A 15,096-nucleotide genomic window follows, 5' to 3' on the forward strand; every position below is an offset into this window, starting at 1 on the left:
AGGAGATACGTTTCTGATCAAACGTAATTGAGAATGCGTTTTAGTTCTGGGGGAAGGTAATTTTTAGGAGACAGGGTTGTCTCTTTTGCACTCTGGACAGATGCAAACTACATTTCATTGTCACAGTACTTATCTATGTGCAATGACAATAAAGTTGAATCTGAGTTGGATCACACTGGAGCGCCTCCTGGGAGGAAGCCAGAGAACCCTGAGGGAACTCCACACAGAAGGCCCGGGGATCTAAATTATGAATCAAAGAAAATAAAAGAAACAGTCCAAATCTGAATAACAGTTTGTGAAGGACTTTTGTCTTCACTCTCATTTCCATCATTTTAATCCGCAATCACATCAAACTGTTTGAATGTTCTCCGAGTTCAGACTCACAGCAGAAATAGAAAAATATCATCTGAAATAATATAAGTAAAAGAGCAGGATCCAGTTTTTAAAAGAACAGATTCATCATGTTCTGAACCCCATTCAGTTGAGAAAAGATACTTGACATTTTAAGTTAATCATGTTGTTTTCAAAAGTTAAGAATAGAACTAACGGGATTTAATATTGAACCATCAAATTGGCGTTAAGTTAAACCCTGAAGGAGCATTTTAACTGAAAAAGAAAACATTAATCTGACATGAACCAAACGGCAAAATATGATATATATATAATGTACATATACACATATACATTACATATTTGTTGTAGCAGTTTTTAAGTTTCAGACTTCCTTGTTTCTTCAGATCAGAACATTGTTTTGTTTGGTTCAGTCGTTGCAGGTCTAGCAGACCTCCTGATGCCATGAAAAACAGTTTCCTTCATCAGTTGAAGTCCAGTCTAGGGAGCTCACACTGTATGAAGTCCAGTTGGCGGAGCTCACACTGTATGAAGTCCAGTCTAGGGAGCTCACACTGTATGAAGTCCAGTTGGGGGAGCTCACACTGTATGAAGTCCAGTCTAGGGAGCTCACACTGTATGAAGTCCAGTTGGGGGAGCTCACACTGTATGAAGTCCAGCACCACTTTAGTCCAGCGGGCCTCGTCAGGCCACAATGTGTGTTCGTCAGCTGCATATCAGGTGTCTGCACCAGAAGTTATTGGTCAATAGTAGCTCACAGTGAGCTATAAAGCACCTTGCCGGTTGTGGTTTTCACTTGAAACACACATCAATCTGTAGCTGTCCATGCCTTCGAGGAGACTGTGTAGTTCCAGAGTCAGCTGACAGCTGGGTCCAGCTCTGTTTGGCAGGTCAAACTGCTGTATTATACCCTGAATCCTTCTGAATCTTCAAGTTGCTTGGTCTGATCCAGACTGAGCTGACCCTGCTGAATGTTCAGCAGCTGAACTCTGGAGGCCTGCAGACACTAAAACACAGAAGGGAACATTCAAACCTTTACATTGATGTGATTTAATGATATGTATATATTGATTAAAACAGTCATTGACAGCGGTTGAACTTCGTAGTGACCAATAGCCATTTATTTTACAGAGAGGATTCACATCTGCAGCAGTGGACAGCATGAAGCTTCACTCCATCCACCAGCACCTACGCTGTCGTAGAAGACTTAGGACGATGCGGACCAGGTAGGTCACAGCTCAGCTGCACATGACACCTGTTGAACTGTTCAAACTGTGTTAAGTTAGTACTGACTAGTCATTTATTTTACAGAGAGGATTCACCACCACCAGCCCCTCTACCACAGCCATCCCCACCAGCCCGGCTCTGTTTTCTATTTCTGAACATGTATATTGTGTAAATATATTTTTAATTCATAATACATATTTTTATTTCCCAAAGAAATTGTTGTGATGGTCATTTTTCATTTGCACACACCCCATGAAGCTTGATCTGCAGTATGAAGTAATTTCTCTGTCACATTTTATCATTTTGGTGAAAGGTGTGAAAGACCATATTTCTACAAAAAAAACGATAATAAAAAATGTAGCTTTAGACATTTATTTACATGTATCTACCATTTTATTGATATATTTCACTGCTTTTGTGAAACTAAAACCTTTGGTCAACCGATTTCCATCACCTAAACAGAGTTACCACCTGCGTATATACCACTTGTAAAGTTATGTTTGAACACGAAATATGAAGAATTTCCAAAAGTCGAGATTCCATTTTTCAGCTTTAGAGTCATATTTTCTCTTCACACTTTTGCCTTATGACAATGGTGCCTCATTATATAGAGAGCTGAGATTGTTCTGCAATTTTTTATGTAAAAACATGGGTATGTATCTTATAGGAAAGTGCCTTAAAATGTGAATTTAAGAAATTATGTAAAATCGAGAAAATCGACTGAAAATGACCTCAGTGTTCCAAGAGTTAATGTCTTTTTCATATTTGTCTTGTTTATTGTATACTGTGTATAAGTAAGAAGAGCTACGTGAAACCGGAGTCAAATTCCATGTATTTGTAAACTTTAAAAGCTCCTCCAATGAATCGCCACCTTAACGTGGTGGAGGAGTTTGAGTGGCTCAGTGATCCTGGGAGCTATGTTGTCCGGGGCGTCAGCCCCTGGTAGAGTCTCCCAAGGCAAACAGGTCTCGGGGGAGAGCCCAGACTAAGAGCGGTTCAAAAAACCCTGATGAATAGCAGCCCACGGTCTGAAGTTACCTCGCCCGGACAAGGGAAACCGGGGCACCCTCCCGGAGCCAGACCCAGGAGGGGAGCTCGTCGGCGAGCGTCTGGTGGCCGGGCTTTCGCCTATGGGGCCCGGTCGGGCTCAGCCCGAAGAAACAACATGGAGCAGCAGTCACCCCGTGGACCCACCACCCGCGGGGAGAATTATCGGGGTCGGGTGCTATGCAGACCGGGCGGCGGGCCAGGCAGAAGACCTGGGCGAGCCGATCGCCGGCAGCATAGACTAGCTCTAGGGACGTGGAACGTCACCTCGCTAGCGGGGAAAGAGCCGGAGCTGGTGCAGGAGGTGGAGCGGTACCAGCTAGATTTAGTTGGGCTCACCTCCACGCACAGCATGGGCTCTGGAACCAAGCTCCTGGAGAAGGGTTGGACTTTGTCCTTTTCTGGAGTTGCCCTGGGTGAGAGGCGCCGGGCGGGAGTGGGGATACTCACGAGCCCCCGGCTGGGCGCCGTTATGTTGGAGTTTTCCCCGGAGAACAAGAGGGTCGCCTCCCTGCGCCTACGGGTTGCAGAGAGTAAAGCTCTGACTGTTGTTTGTGCTTATGCACCGAACAGCAGTTCAGAGTATCCGGCCTTCTTGGAGTCGGTGGGAGGGGTCCTGGAAAGGGCGCCGCCTGTCGACTCCATAGTTCTCCTGGGAGACTTCAACGCTCACGTGGGCAATGACAGAGAAACCTGGCGGGGCGTGATTGGGAGGAACGGCTTGCCCGATCTGAACCCGAATGGTGTTTTGTTGTTGGACTTCTGTGCTAGCCACAGTTTGTCCATAACGAACACCATGTTCGAGCATAAGGTGGCTCATAAGTGTACCTGGTACCAGAACACCTTAGGCCGGAGATCAATGATCGACTTTGTAGTCGCATCATCTGATCTGCGGCCGTATGTCTTGGACACTCGGGTGAAGAGAGGAGCAGAGCTGTCAACTGATCACCATCTGGTGGTGAGTTGGATCAGATGGCGGGGGAGTAGGCTAGAAAGACCTGGCAAGCCCAAACGTGTAGTGAGGGTGAACTGGGAACGTCTGGCGGAGGATCCTGTCCGGGAGGTCTTCAACTCCCACCTCCGGAAGAACTTCTCACAAATCCCGAGGGAGGCTGGGGACATGGAACCCGAGTGGACCATGTTCAAAGCCTCTATTGTGGACGCGGCTGCTCGGAGCTGCTGACCCGGGCTGGGGACATCGTCGGGCGGTGGAAAGATCACTTTGAGGAACTCCTAAACCCGGCCAACATGTCCCCCGGAGAGGGGGCAGCGCCGGAAGACTTTGGGGTGGTTTCTCCCATATCCCTGGCAGAGGTCGCTAAGGTAGTCAAAAAGCTCCTTGGTGGTAAGGCGCCAGGGGTGGACGAGATCCGCCCTGAGATGCTGAAAGCGCTGGACATTGTTGGGCTGTCTTGGTTGACACGCCTTTTCAGTGTCGCATGGGGGTCGGGAACAGTGCCCATGGACTGGCAGACCGGGGTGGTGGTTCCCATCTTCAAGAAGGGGGACCGGAGAGTGTGCTCAAACTATCATGGCATCACACTGCTCAGCCTCCCAGGAAAAGCTTATGCCAGGGTGCTGGAAAGGAGGCTCCGACCGCTTGTCGAACCTCAGATTCAAGACGAGCAGTGCGGATTCCGTGCCGGTCGTGGAACAGTGGACCAGCTCTTTACCCTTGCAAGACTACTGGAGGGGTCCTGGGAGTTTGCCCAACCAGTCTACATGTGCTTTGTGGACTTGGAGAAGGCTTTCGACCGGGTCCCTCGGGGGTTTTTGTGGGGGGTGCTGCGGGAGTATGGGGTGCCGGACCCGTCAGCACGGGCTATCCGGTCTCTGTACGCCTGCAGTAGGAGCTGTGTCCGTATCCTCGGTAGTAAGTCAGACACGTTCCCGGTGGGTGTTGGCCTCCGCCAGGGCTGCCCTTTATCACCGGTCCTGTTCGTGACCTTCATGGACAGGATATCTAGGCGCAGCCAGGGGGCGGAGAGGATCCGGTTCGGGAGTCTCGGGATCGCCTTTCTGCTGTTCGCGGATGATGTGGTCCTGTTTGCCTCCTCGGACTGTGACCTCCAGCATTCACTGGGGCGTTTTGCAGCCGAGTGTGAAGCGGCAGGGATGAGAGTTAGCACCTCCAAATCTGAGGCCATGGTGCTCTGCCGGAAACCGGTGGATTGCTCCCTCCAGGTGGGGACAAACGGCCTACCCCAAGCGAAGGAGTTCAAGTATCTCGGGGTCTTGTTCACGAGTGAGGGTAAGGTGGAGCGGAAGATCGACAGACGGATCGGTGCGGCTGCAGCTGTAAAACAGGCACTGTACCGGTCCGTCCTGGTGAAGAGGGAGCTGAGCCGGAAGGCGAAGCTCTCCATTTACTGGTCGGTCTATGTTCCAACCCTCACCTATGGTCACGAACTCTGGGTCGTGACCGAAAGAACGAGATCTCGGATACAAGCGGCCGAAATGAACTTCCTCCGCAGGGTGGCCAGGCTCACCCTTAGAGATAGGGTAAGGAGCTCGGACATCAGGGGGGAGCTTGGAGTCGAGTCGCTGCTCCTTCGTGTCGAAAGGAGTCAGCTGAGGTGGTTCGGGCATCTAGTCAGGATGCCTCCTGGATGCCTCCCATTAGAAGTTTTCCAGGCACGCCCAACTGGTAGGAGACCCCGGGGAAGACCGAGGACGCGCTGGAGGGATTATATCTCCCGGCTGGCCTTGGAACGCCTCGGGATCCCCCAGAATGAGCTGGAAAGTGTTGCGGGTGAGAGGGAAGCCTGGGTCGGCCTGCTGAACCTGCTGCCACCGCGACCCGACCCCGGATAAGCGGCTGATAATGGATGGATGGATGGATGGATGTAAACTTTAGGTTAGAAGTTGTTGCCCTGTAGTTGCCCGTTGCCTTTAGATTAGTTGCTCAGCAGTAATCACCTGTTTGACTCTCCAGCTGCTGTTAGGACCAGAGGATGAAGGCCAAAGAGAAGAATAGAAACAGAAATAGAAACTGGAAGAAAAAGAAGCAAAAAGTCAGTGGGAAGTCATAGGAAGCTTTTACAGTGGGTTACCATGGTGAGAAGTTTCTATTACCTTCTCTTCCAGCTCTTTAATCTGTCGTTTCTGTGTTTCTATGCATTCCTCCAGCTCCTTGTTCCTCTGTCAAACACAAGCATCATGTCAATAATACACAACACACAGCTGTCTGTTGTTTGAAAGTGTACCTGTTGTTTCAGTGTTTACCTGTTGTTCTAGTGTTTATCTGTTGTTTCAGTGTTTACCTGTTGTTCCAGTGTTTACCTGTTGTTTCAGTGTTTACCTGTTGTTTAAAGGTTTACCTGTTGTTCCAGTGTTTATCTGTTGTTTAAAGGTTTACCTGTTGTTTCAGTGTTTACCTGTTGTTTAAAGGTTTACCTGTTGTTTGAAAGTATACCTGTTGTTTCAGTGTTTACCTGTTATTCCAGTGTTTACCTGTTGTTTCAGTGTTTACCTGTTGTTCCAGTGTTTATCTGTTGTTTCAGTGTTTACCTGTTGTTCCAGTGTTTATCTGTTGTTTCAGTGTTTACCTGTTGTTCCAGTGTTTACCTGTTGTTCCAGTGTTTATCTGTTGTTTAAAGGTTTACCTGTTGTTTCAGTGTTTACCTGTTGTTTAAAGTTTTACCTGTTGTTTGAAAGTATACCTGTTGTTTCAGTGTTTACCTGTTATTCCAGTGTTAACCTGTTGTTTCAGTGTTTACCTGTTGTTTAAAGGTTTACCTGTTGTTTAAAGGTTTACCTGTTGTTTGAAAGTGTACCTGTTGTTTCAGTGTTTGCCTGTTGTTTCAGTGTTTACCTGTTGTTTCAGTGTTTACCTGTTGTTTAAAGGTTTACCTGTTGTTCCAGTGTTTACCTGTTGTTTCAGTGTTCACCTGTTGTTCCAGTGTTTACCTGTTGTTTCAGTGTTTTACCTGTTGTTTCAGTGTTTACCTGTTGTTCCAGTGTTTGTCTGTTGTTTGAAAGTGTACCTATTGTTTCAGTGTTTACCTGTTGTTTGAAAGTGTACCTGTTGTTTCAGTGTTTACCTGTTGTTCCAGTGTATACCTGTTGTTTCAGTGTTTACCTGTTGTTCCAGTGTTTAGATAGATAAATCACCATAGCAACACAGCCAAAAATGTAAACCTGCTCCCGGGCAGGCTGTACGCGGTGATATAGATTTTGACGACAAGGAATCATTTATTTACGAAAGCTTCTCGAGCCGCGGACATTGATCACTACAGGCGCAGCTGATCACCCGTCTCAGACACACACTATCAGCTGCTGCATGCCGCGCTGTTCTTAAGTTTATTTAGCTCTTAAGAAACTTATGGATGTGTTGAAATCACTCATACTTATATGACAGTGTTATTAGTACACCATACATATCATTATTGTAGAACATGATTAAGGTGGACACATGATGAGAATAGACAGAATCACACACAATTTATTTTCACTGCTTTGACTCACTGATTGAATTTCTGATTATGAATAATACATACATACTGATCCGCCTATACACATATTCAAACTCCTAGTTATATGGTAATCTACACATACATGTATATACATATAGTACATGATTCACACGTGCATAGAGTACATATATCCTCATAAGTATATATTTATTCGTAAATATAATCTGATTGATTTGGGTGATGAAGCACTTAAAATTAGCGATACATTTTCCCAACACTGACGCATTTAACTTGTCTGATATATTTGCGATGCTTTTGTCTCGCAGCGGTTCACGGCAACAACGTTGCAAAAACTTTGGAATATTCGCAACGCGTTTGCTGTGAATGACTACGGTATTGACTTCCTCAAATGCCTTCATGATCATCTCCTGCTTCTCAGCAGAGAAATAAAAAAGAGGTTCCTCGGAGTTTATTTGCCATTGTACTGTTAGAACATTGTGGTGTCAGTGCTCGATTATTATCCCTTCTGAAGAGGAGCGGGCGCGCTCATTTATCCAGATGACTGACGTCTGGCTAGAATTAACGAGACCGTTTCAGCGCGGATCAGCCGTGAAGAAACCCAAATAGCCTGATGTCAATCATCTCGCTAATTTAAGATGGAGATTAGGACACTTGCTTGACTTTGTTTAGCCAGGTACGAGAAATAGGGCCCTCTTGTTTCAAGTTTTACCTGTTGTTTCAGTGTTTACCTGTTGTTTCAAGGTTTACCTGTTGTTTCAGTGTTTACCTGTTGTTTCAAGGTTTACCTGTTGTTTCAAGGTTTATTTGTTGTTTCAAGGTGTACCTGTTGTTCCAATGTGTATCTGTTGTTTCAGTGTTTACCTGTTGTTTCAGTGTTTACCTGTTGTTCCAATGTTTACCTGTTGTTTCAGTGAAAACCTGTTGTTTCAGTGTTTACCTGTTTGTTCAATGTGTACCTGTTGTTTCAGTGTTTACCTGTTGTTCCAATGTTTATCTGTTGTTTCAGTGTTTACCTGTTGTTTCAGTGTTTACCTGTTGTTTCAGTGTTTACCTGTTGTTTCAGTGTTTACCTGTTTGTTCAATGTGTACCTGTTGTTTCAGTGTTTACCTGTTGTTCCAATGTTTATCTGTTGTTTCAGTGTTTACCTGTTGTTTCAGTGTTTACCTGTTTGTTCAATGTGTACCTGTTGTTTCAGTGTTTACCTGTTGTTCCAATGTTTATCTGTTGTTTCAGTGTTTACCTGTTGTTTCAGTGTTTACCTGTTGTTTCAGTGAAAACCTGTTGTTTCAGTGTTTACCTGTTTGTTCAATGTGTACCTGTTGTTTCAGTGTTTACCTGTTGTTTCAGTGTTTACCTGGGCCCCGCTTCTCGTATGTGGTTCAACTAAGTCGATCAAATGTTCTATTATAAAGTAAATGGAGAGCTTCGCCTTCCGGCTCAGCTCCCTCTTCACCAGGACGGACCTGTACAGCGCCTGTTTTACAGCTGCAGCCGCACCGATCCGTCTGTCAATCTCCCGCTCCACCTTACCCTCACTCGTGAACAAGACCCCGAGATACTTGAACTCCTTCGCTTGGGGTAGGCAGTTTGTCCCCACCTGGAGGGAGCAATCCACCGGTTTCCGGCAGAGCACCACGGCCTCAGATTTGGAGGCGCTAACTCTCATCCCTGCCGCTTCACACTCGGCTGCAAAACGCCCCAGTGAATGCTGGAGGTCACAGTCCGAGGAGGCAAACAGGACCACATCATCCGCGAACAGCAGAGAGGCGATCCCGAGAGAGTGTATTGGCTAATTTGAAGTGCCTCATCATGATCGGTATCCTTTGAGCCGTGAGCAGAGACAGAGTCCTTTCTTCCTGGACCTTGCATGCCTCTGGTTCCACAACAGAGGGGATCTGCTCAAGCAAATGCACCAATACATACCAAGCAAGTATCGTTTCATCCATAAGTAAGTCATATTTCAGCTTTTTGGCTGGAAAAAAATGCAATGTGATTGATACCTTGCTGGGGCTGTCTCACAAGGGATTTGGCGGTATTGGTGGATTATGTAGGTTGTAAGCTTTCCAGAAAGGTGTGCTAATCATGTGTGACATCAAGCTAGGGATATGAACATTTCCATCACTTGGGGAGCTCTCTTAAGTCACTTTTGAGTCCTCTCGAGTCATATTTATGGTTTATGTTAAAATGTATTGCTGAATTGTATTATAAACATGTACAATGGACTTATATGTTCTTGTAAGACCAGGCTCTGCAGTTTGTTTTGCTATGCCACATCAGTGGCTTTGGTATCGATTCATGGGAGTACGATGACGTGGAGAGTGAGGAAGAGCTCATATTCAAAGTGTACCTGTTGTTTAAAAGCTTACCTGCTGTATAAGTTGCAGTAGTTCCATCCTTTCTCTGAGGATCTGGGCGTCTCTCTCTCTCAGCTCACACATCACGGAACGTTTCCATTGGTCCATTGCTGTCCTCAGCCCGTCCCTCTCGTCTTCCGTCAGTGTTTCAGACAGACGGCCCTGCTCCATCTTCAATCCCTCCATCCTAAACTCCTCCTCCTGCTGCAGAGCCTCAAACAACATGGCCTCCAGCTCCAGGATCCTCTGTGTCAGGAAAACAAACATTTCAAGATAAGGAAATGGTCCGAATAGAAGAAGTAATACCTGTGCTTTAATATATTTATGCTTTTAAAAATGTAAATAGTTCAGTGTTCTGCAGCCTCCAAGAAGGTATAAGCTGAAGCTGAGTTCAGGTCTGAAGGTCTGCAGTGATGTATCCTGACTCTGGAGATGGATCAGTTTGGGATGCAGGGCAATCATGTTCTCAGTTGTTGTCTATGTCCTGTCCTGTTTGGTGGCTGATCCAAACCACACTGTGGTGATGTGCAGAGAACTGATAATATAAATCCTTATATTCTGCAGATATTTTCCATTACTCTTCATGCCTATTAAAGTTCAGGTCAGCGAGGTCAGTATAACACAGCTATCAGCTGGAGTTGGTTGTGTCTATGAAAGGTCCAGTTCTCAAGGGAAGTCAGTCACACGCCTGCGCACTTCAACACTCACAACTGTTTATCAGTATGTTAACATTAGTGAAGCAGACGGGTCGTTGCACGATCCAGTCTTGTGAGAAAAGATGAGAACATGGGATTCTCCTCCTCTTGACAGGATAGAGCCAATCAGATGTTAGGACGAGGCGAGACAAACCTGTGACGATAACCTGTGTATGAAAGGCCCCACTTCCGTTTGGGGGGCAGTTGTTCTGGACCCAACCTGCGTGTTGGCTGTACCACTCACTGCTTTTGCAATTGCAGCGCTGAGTACTTTGCTTGTGATCATTTAGTAAATAAATATAGAGAACGAGAGAAGTTGTTGAACTGAGTTCTTCTGGAGGCTACACCAGGCATCCAATAATTAGCACGCATTAACAGAACAAACTGGATTATTGAGGTGTAGAACTGGACCAGCAGCTCCCTGATCTGGAGCAGGAAGTACATCCTCTGCTAGGCCTTCCTCCTGATGGTGTCTTTGTTAGAAGTCGACTTGAGGTTCGGCAAGATGGTGGATCCCAGAAACCTGAAGGCTTCCACAGCAGACACAGTTCAGAATGGAGATAGAGGGTAGTGTGAGGGGGATTTCCTCCGGTGCTCCGACTCTGCCTGTCTCTCCAGATACATTGAGATAATGCTTGACACCATTGGATCATTTCAAATCCTGTGATCCAATCCAGATAATCTGCACCACAATTATGTAAAGAAACCATCTTGAAAAGGGGATACATACGTATATTCGATTGCACATTTCTGCTTCTTATTCTTGATGGATTTTGCTTTATTTTGATGACATTGTGACATTTCACAAACATATGTTTCTCGTGAATTGCAAAACAGGAAGTGCGGGCTTGGCCCTGGCATTAGTCAGTCTTTTGTTGGACTGTGCAGGGTCAGCTATTCTGGACCTCATGAGTAGGTTTTCATATTTGTTTTGGCTTCAGTGAATCATTTTTGTGCAACAACTTTAAAACAACACACCACACACCACTCTGGTTTATGATCACTTGCTTGTTGTGTCTCTTCGTCTGCAGCTACTGACCTTATGAGCCTGATCCATTGACTGCTTCCTGTAGTCCAACTCTTCATCCAGATAGCCTTTCTGTTTACTGAACAAATCCTGGTAAACAACACACAGAAGTCAAAGGTCACCTAAAGGTTCTGCTGCTGATCTGCTGTCAGACTTTCTGGGAATCAAAAAAGTTACTTATTGTTTTCCTCCACTGGAAGTAAATCCATTTGAAACAGACGATGTGAGACCAACTGACACATTGGTTGACTCCATCTGCAGAACAACATCTGCTGTGGGTTTGTGTGTTGTTTATGTACCAAACTTAAAATCTATCTTTCACCATGACGAAAAGCTCCTCTGTTGGTTCAGTGTAAACAATCACCAAACCAAGATGTCAACCATAAATTGCAACGCTCCTGCTTTGATCCGTCTCTGCAGTCACTATCTATTCAAGGACAAGTTATTTCTGTCCTATACATTCAACTTGTTAGACAAGAGGGTGAGGTGAAGTAGATTGTTTTACCTTCTCACTTTCAATGTCCAACATCTTCTGCTGCAGAGCCGCCTTTGTCACTTCAATGGACTCCAACCACTGACCGGGGAGAGAGAGAGACGGGTAGAGACAGTTAAATGAGCAGAAGAGGTAGATCGCTCATGTCCCATGCTCAGAGAGCATTTTTATCTTCAGGACTCTTCCAGAGGGAGAAACAAACATCAAACAACATAAACTAAAAACAGAGATAAAGACTAGATGGGCGAATGAGACAAATAAACGTGTTGAAAAATAAATTGTGTGTATATGATTCAAACAAAAATACACAATGAATTGATGGCAGGGACTAAATCGGTCCTTCTACAGGTACAGGACTAACATGATGAGCTGTCCGGCTCAGCAAGAGGTGTGAAGTGTCAGGTTAGGGTAAACTGGAAGGACAGCAGGTCCACAGACTGCTGTGTTCAGGGGTAGCTGTTACCTTTTCTGCTAGTGTTAGAACCGTTCTGGCCTGGATCACCACCACCTGCTCCTCATTGGACAGATTCTGCAAGAAGACCAGCCATATTTCTAGAATTATATCAGCAACATGCTAAGAACACTTCAACATAACATAGCAACCTGTTGATAACACATCAACAACACGTCAGCAATATGTTAATAACACAACAACACGTCAGCAATATGTTAATAACACGTCAACAACACGTCAGCAATATGTTAATAACACGTCAGCAACCTGTCTATAACACAACTACAAAGTGTTAGCAGCCTGTTAAGAACACATCAGCAACATGTAAATAAATGTTCACAAGAAGTATTTCATCAGCCCAGTGACATGTGACAGCAGAAAGGTGAGGGAGGATGAAACAGTGTTAAACAAGAGGAGCCAAATAAACACAACTGAACTAAGAGATCTGGGCCCCGTTCCTCGTGGTTCAACTAAGTCGATCAAATGTCCTATTATCCAGCTTAAATTACCCCAATGATTGGAGTCAGACTGGGCGTGTGGTGATCAATGTACGGCTCCAGAAGGTCTTGTAATTAAATTATTCCTTGTCAACAGAATCAATAGCTCTCGTACAGGAAGTCATCATGATGTGAGCTCGTACAGGAAGTCATCATGATGTGAGCTTGTACAGGAATTCATCATGATGTGAGAACGAATCTTGGCGATCTCAAAGAACTCTCTCCCTATAAAACTAATCTAACTAATATCGCTCCTTCATCAATGGGATCTCTGAGGAAGGGAGCTGTCTTTTTTGCCCGGTGGGAGTGGCCAGCTTATCCAGTGAATGTGTTGCTATGGTGATTTTGCCAAACTTGCTTCGTGGAACCAAAAAGCCTGACCTGTGTAATCTTATCCTGAAAATGATCCGGCTAACTCAGTTAGCCAGGTATGAGGAACGGGGCCCTGCTGCTTCAGAAGATCCAAATTGATTGATTGTACTATTGAAAACACATACATGTACAAATTAAATTCAACATACACTTACGGCGTTATCTCCCAGGATATCCAGCTTCTTCATCAACTCACTGATCATAATGTCCTGAGGGATAGTAATAAACATGATTTAGGAAAACCAATAACTACTCAGGTGAACTCAAGTGATTGTAGGTGTATGTATGTATGTATGTATATATATATATATATATATATATATATATATATATATATATATATATATATATATATATATATATACAAATAGGATGCAGCTGTGAAACATATTTGGCATCTATTTAAAATGACACTGCGAGAGAACAATGTCTCTTTGTTTGATGCCCGTTTCCTTGACTCCTCGTAGCTCTTCCCTGACTCCTCTGCTTGCGTAAACCATGTGCAGGACTTAGCATTAGGAGAGGAGGCAAGGAAAGGAATCGAGGATGCAGAAACTAGAAAATGACAATGGCCCAAAGTGTCCTCAGGTGTGTTTACCGGTGTACTCAGGTGTAGGGTTACTCACAGGGACCCCTTCTGCCTCGCAGTAGATCTGTAGGGGACTGAGGCCTTCAGGGAAATGGAGTTGTTGGAAGTTAATAGCAGGTGAGCGTCGCTCCCTCTCCTGAACAGTAAACATGGTTTCCATAGAAACAGAGATACCCTCATTAGTGTGTTTTAACTTTATGCTGTTTATGTCTGTTTTAACTTGCTATTGTTGTTTACATGTTTTATTCTGTTGTTTATCTGCTATTTATGTTTAACTAATGTCTGTTATAACCTTTTTAGATTGTTGTTGTTTTCGTCAATGATGACTATATTAACTTGTTGTTGTTTACGTCTGTCTGACTGTGTGTACATGTTGTTGTTTACATCTGTCTGGTTGTTTGAACTTGTTGTTCTCCGCCCTCTCCCACCTAGACAACAACAACCACACCTACGTGAGAATGCTGTTCATCATTTAACACTATCATCCCCTCCAAACTAAATACCAAACTAGGTGAGCTTGGCATCGACACCTCCCTCTGCAGCTGGATACTAGATTTCCGAACCAACAGACCCCAGTATGTTAGGTTGGGCAATCACACCTCTGCGACCCTCACACTGAACACTGGCGTTCCACAGGGCTGTGTGCTGGGTCCTCTCCTCTACTCTCTGTTCACCTATGACTGCACGCCTGTAGATGGTTCAATACTATCATCAAGTTTGCAGACGACACAACGGTGGTGGGCCTCGTCAACAACAATGATGAGTCGGCCTACAGGGAGGAGGTCCGGCACTGATGGTGGAAACTTTACACTAGACTTCAGGCAACGTGGATCCTGTGCCTCCCAGAGTCTGGAGGAGGACAGGAGAGGCACAGGATCCACGTTGCCTGAAGTCTAGTGTAAAGTTTCCACCATCAGTGACGGTTTGGGGTGCCATGTCATCTGCTGGTGTCGGTCCACTCTGTTTCCTGAGATCCAGGGTCAACGCAGCCGTATACCAGCAAGTTTTAGAGCACTTCATGCTTCCTGCTGCTGACCTGCTCTATGGAGATGGAGATTTCAAGTTCCAACAGGACTTGGCGCCTGCACACAGCGCAAAATCTACCCGTGCCTGGTTTACGGACCATGGTATTTCTGTTCTAAATTGGCCAGCCAACTCCCCTGACCTTAGCCCCATAGAAAATCTGTGGGGTATTGTGAAAAGGAAGATGCAGAATGCCAGACCCAAAAACGCAGAAGAGTTGAAGGCCACTATCAGAGCAACCTGGGCTCTCATAACACCTGAGCAGTGCCAGAAACTCATGGACTCCATGCCACGCCGCATTAATGCAGTAATTGAGGCAAAAGGAGCTCCAACCAAGTATTGAGTATTGTACATGCTCATATTTTTCATTTTCATACTTTTCAGTTGGCCAACATTTCTAAAAATCCCTTTTTTGTATCAGCCTTAAGTAATATTGTAATTTTGTGACACACGGAATTTTGGATTTTCATTTGTTGCCACTTCAAATCATCAACATTAAATGAAATAAACATTTGAATGCATCAGTCTGT

The 15,096-nt window shown here is 45.1% G+C and overlaps 1 protein-coding gene across 1 annotated transcript in view; it reads right to left on the reverse strand.

The window, feature by feature from the left end:
* Window positions 1-5,566: 5,566 nt before the first annotated feature.
* The window catches only part of jakmip3 (Janus kinase and microtubule interacting protein 3), a gene marked incomplete at both ends in the record, with an annotated part of 30,671 nt that continues 21,141 nt past the window's right edge, over window positions 5,567-15,096 (reverse strand). Inside the window, 8 exons of the mRNA XM_079214365.1 lie at window positions 5,567-5,617; window positions 5,701-5,766; window positions 9,429-9,662; window positions 11,151-11,228; window positions 11,644-11,712; window positions 12,095-12,160; window positions 13,110-13,163; window positions 13,581-13,679. Coding sequence (XP_079070491.1) covers window positions 5,567-5,617; window positions 5,701-5,766; window positions 9,429-9,662; window positions 11,151-11,228; window positions 11,644-11,712; window positions 12,095-12,160; window positions 13,110-13,163; window positions 13,581-13,679 — 717 coding nt within the window. The remainder of the gene's footprint in view (window positions 5,618-5,700; window positions 5,767-9,428; window positions 9,663-11,150; window positions 11,229-11,643; window positions 11,713-12,094; window positions 12,161-13,109; window positions 13,164-13,580; window positions 13,680-15,096) is intronic.

This window comes from Taurulus bubalis, assembly GCF_910589615.1.
Source record: "Taurulus bubalis genome assembly, chromosome: 2".
In the NCBI taxonomy this organism is placed as follows: domain Eukaryota; kingdom Metazoa; phylum Chordata; class Actinopteri; order Perciformes; family Cottidae; genus Taurulus; species Taurulus bubalis.